This window comes from Alligator sinensis, unplaced genomic scaffold (assembly GCF_000455745.1).
Source record: "Alligator sinensis unplaced genomic scaffold, ASM45574v1 scaffold59_1, whole genome shotgun sequence".
Lineage (NCBI taxonomy): Eukaryota > Metazoa > Chordata > Crocodylia > Alligatoridae > Alligator > Alligator sinensis.
This window is the reverse complement of record NW_005841878.1, coordinates 3,977,187-3,981,414: the sequence shown is the minus strand read 5'-3', so window position 1 is coordinate 3,981,414 and position 4,228 is coordinate 3,977,187. Positions and strand designations below refer to the sequence as shown.

The following is a 4,228-nucleotide window of genomic DNA, read 5'->3' as shown; positions in this document are numbered from 1 at the left end:
CTGCGGCCGAGCCGCCGCCTCGTCAATAATTCAGCCGCTGCTCATGTTGCCCGTGTCTCTGTTCCTCTCTCCCCAGCTCCTCCGGCGCCAGCGTGGTAGCTATCGACAACAAAATCGAGCAGGCGATGGTATGTACCCAGCTATTGTTGGCGGGGAGGAGGGGTGTGCCGGGCAAAGGGGGCGGGTTGCCCCGTGCCCCTGGCTTGGGCACAGCGGGGGCTGCTTGTTCACCCATCACTGGGGCTGTGGGGGGAGATGCCGGGGCTTGGATGCTTGGGGTGACTGATGGGGGAAGACAAAAACAACCCTGGATGGGCACTGATCCCTGCCCTGAAGGGTGTGGGGGGAGCCGGGGGCACCATTGGAAGTGATGTCCACTAGGATTTAACCCCACATGCACATGCCCCCATCCCTTGCCAGCAGGAGCATCATGGAACACTTCCCTGCCAGGGGTGGATGTGCCCCATTAGGGGCCAGGGGCTGGCATTGTGCCAGAGGAGAGCCTGGGCTGTGCACATGGGGGGAAGCGGGGCGCCCCCCCACCCCAGCCTCACTCATTTTTGCCCGTTTCTTGCTTTCCGCCTCGGCCGCTCTTTGTTACTGGAGCCGTGCCTGGAGCTGTTCTCACGGGATTCTCTGCCTACTGTTGCTAGGCAAACTCAGAACCTTTAACTCCAAGCTATAAATAACTGGGCAGCTCATTGGCTGAGGCTCGACGGGGCGGTCGGCCCAGGTCTCTGTGACGTCACCCCTGGTCACGAAAGCTCGGAGGGAGGGAGGGGGGAATGCGGCAACCTGCACTGGAAGAACTAGCTGCAGCCGGTGCTGGGGTGGGGGAGGTGGCCTGGGCGGGGAGTACAGTATGGCAGGGGAGGGGACTTGTCCCGCACAATGCTGGGCCCCAAGCGGGCACCTTGCAGCCAGGAGACCTGCCTGGATCCTTCCTTGGAGCGGGCATAACCTTCCCAGCCCCTGGGTGCACATGCCCTTGTTATTGTACATCTCCTTGAAGGGAGAGACTTCCCCCCCGGAGGGATTTGGGGGTTCAAACTGGTCGCATCTAAAACAACACAAGGACCCCCCCCCTTCTTGAAGGAAGGGGTGTCTGCTAATGGTCAACGGCTGAAGTGGCAAAGGAGCTTGTAGAACAAAGCACGAGGCTGAGCCCCCTCCTTGCCTGCTCCCCATCTGGGGTACCCCAGTCCTGCAGGAACTAGTGCTGCAGGTTTGGATCTTCAAAGCATGTTATCAGAGGGACAGGAGCGTGCTCCAGCCTAGGCTTGGTCCCATGCCACTTGGCCTCGATTTGTGTCCTCTGCTTGTTTGTCTCTCCCTTCTCTGCCTGAGCTGGGTTGAATCCCTGCCCCCACGCTGGATCGCTGGCCCAATGTGTAAACTCTCTTTTTGTGTGTTTTCAGGATCTGGTGAAGAGTCACTTGATGTATGCTGTGAGGGAGGAAGTGGAGGTCCTCAAAGAGCAAATCAAAGAGCTGATTGAGAAGAACTCTCAGCTGGAGCAGGAAAACACTCTGCTAAAAACACTAGCAAGCCCCGAGCAGCTCGCCCAGTTCCAAGCACAGCTGCAGACTGGTTCCCCACCTTCTTCTTCCCAGCCACAAGGGACAACACAACCAACTGCCCAGCCAGCATCACAGGGCTCGGGGCCTTCAGCATAGTCTCTGATGTCCTGGCCCTTGTGGCCAGTGTGCTCTGGATTACCCAGAGAAAGGAGGACTAGCGGGAATCCGCCATAGCTACCCTCATCCATTTCAATGCACGCTGTGATTCACCCTTGAGGACTCTGCACTGCACACACCAACATGAGATAAGACTTTTTTTTTTCAGTATTAAGCACTCGTCTGTATGCCTGTCTCTTTGTTTTGTTTTGTTTTTGGCTTGAAGGAGTTTTTATTTTTAGGTTGGTTAATTAAAAAAAAAAGCTTCTTCCAGAGAATTAGCACAAATACACTGGGGACTTGAGCAGCTTCCACAAGTGACTAAGAAACAGAGCTGCATGCTTGATGGGGTTTTTTTTGTTTGTTTGTTTGTTTTAAATCTTCCACTCATCCAGTGCTATAACTGATGCAAGTGCTTTCAAGCATGAAAATGAGAAGACATAGACTGGAGTAGAAAAGATAGATTGATACTTTTATTCTCTCCCCCCTCCCCCGTGTCCTGTTGGGGATCCAAAATAAGGACTGATGCATAGGAGCTAAGTGGAACAGGGAGAAAAGTAAATTCAGTGTTCAACACGTAATTGTCATCTGAAACCTTAAGTGCAAATATGTTTGCACCATTTTCCAAAGTTGTGGACAGGTGCAAAAAGCAGGTAGGTGACAAACGGGGAGGGGATAACTACAATGAAGGTTATTTGCCTACTGTATATTTGTGTATTTAGTGTAATTACTTTGTAAAATAGAAAACTGTAACTACTACTTAGGTTGTACAGATTGAAATTTAGTTGTTTCATTGGCTGATCTGAAGCAGTTTGGATAGTCTCTCTTTTTTTTTTAAATGCTACATAAATAAGAATGCACCTACGCAACTGTTCAGAATTTGGCAGATTTATGCTGTTTGTGTAACTTCTGAATTTCCCTGGCTGCTGATTATCTTGAAGTAAATCTTTGTTCATTGTAGTTTGGTTTAAGACCAGAAGAAACACTCCAAAACTGATCAATTCCTGCTAGCTGAAGAAAAAAAAAACCTGACAAAAAAAGAAAAAAAATTGGATTTCCCAGTATGGATTTTTGCATATGATCTGTATAGTAGTATGCATACATTTTTGTGCATGTTCTCTAAACAGTTGTAACACGTCAATGTATTTAACTGTTGCACTTGTCAACTTTCAATAAAGCATATGATGTTGATAAATAACTGTTTGCATATTGTAATATTAGCCATTACAGTTCCTACCAACTTCAGCACAGCTTTTCAACCTGAGTTTAGATTAAGTTGTTTTGGGCAAAGGCTTCTTTCTTAAATCCTGTTTAGTTGGGGCTTGGGCTTTTAAAATACTACCAAGAGTTTTTAAAATGAAAATTAAAAGTAGGCATTGTTTTCAATGTGATTTACAAACAATAGGGGGGGAAATACAGTTGGTAGAAAAGTCAGGCCAGTGCTAAGAAATGTAAATGTTGCTTCTGTCAGAGCAAAGCCATTTGCTTTAGTTGAATCCTTTGAGATGCTGAACAGACCTTAAAAGTGCTAGGTGCCTTGACTCCCTTTACAGCAGTTCTTGTAACATTCTGGACCTACCTGCAGCCATTGAATAACAGTGATTCCTTAGCACCAGATTGCATCTTCTTGTGGAACTGAACATTCATGTGCTGGGCAGTAGCATCGTGAAGCTGTTAATTATGTGCGTAGAAGGCAGTAAGTCTTATTACTTCCTGAATACATTGCTCTTACCTGTACAAACAAGTTAAAAGCTTTTAAGTGATTAGAACATGGTGAAAAGTACATCTTTCAATGTTTCCCTTCCCACGCTCCTAATTTTTTGTGAAATGGGATCATACAAACCTGGTGCATGGTGTTTATTCAGCCTTGTTATATTGTTGTGAAATTTGACTAGCCTAGATGTAAAATCTACTTGTTCACTTTTCAATACCTTTTGTTGCTTGGTAAAAAAAATTCTCATCTTTTAAAATTCAAAATTAAATTGAAGAGTGTAAACTTAACAAATGTCAGGGTTAAAGACTAGAGATGTTAGGTGAAAAAGCATGGAATGAAGGGATGCAGAACTTGCTACTCCATAATCAGCATGCCATATGTTGATCATCGTTCTAACCAGTGAATACACCCTGTGTGTTTATCACTTCCAGCCAAGCTGCCCTAGATAAAATGATTAAACCTTTAAAGGCTGCTTAGTAATTTTGTATAGTTTGTTCACAGTTTTCTCTTTATATAGCTTAGATGTTATAAAATTGCAGTCCAATAATGAACGATGTCTGTAACAATAAGGATAAATTGGATAGTCCTTTTCTAGGATCTGTTGGATAGCCCTTATCTGGGGTTTGTTTTGATGATTAGTGTGCAAATAACTAGCATCCTCAACTAAAGTAAGACTAAGTGGCAATAATATTTCTTACACTAGGTGTAAGAAATATTAGACTTCAATGAGCTGTAGCATGGGAGAATGGAACAGTGGAAGTCTGAGGTCAGGAGTAACGTAGTCTTAGATGGTTTTAAATACAAGAATTAACCTACAAATTAGATCTTAATCGTGCAA

The 4,228-nt window shown here is 45.6% G+C and overlaps 1 protein-coding gene across 3 annotated transcripts in view; it reads left to right on the top strand.

Annotated features, from left to right (window-relative positions):
- Positions 1 to 2,874, top strand: part of TSC22D1 (TSC22 domain family member 1) — a 138,199-nt gene extending 135,325 nt beyond the window's left edge. For 2 of the 3 annotated variants that reach the window (XM_006017324.2, XM_014527931.2), the window contains exons 2-3: positions 77 to 128; positions 1,419 to 2,874. In XM_006017324.2, the coding sequence (XP_006017386.1) occupies positions 77 to 128; positions 1,419 to 1,676 (310 nt within the window). In that variant the 3' untranslated portion in view covers positions 1,677 to 2,874. The remainder of the gene's footprint in view (positions 1 to 76; positions 129 to 1,418) is intronic. The other variant, XR_003092517.1, reaches the window with a different exon arrangement.
- Positions 2,875 to 4,228: the final 1,354 nt, after the last annotated feature.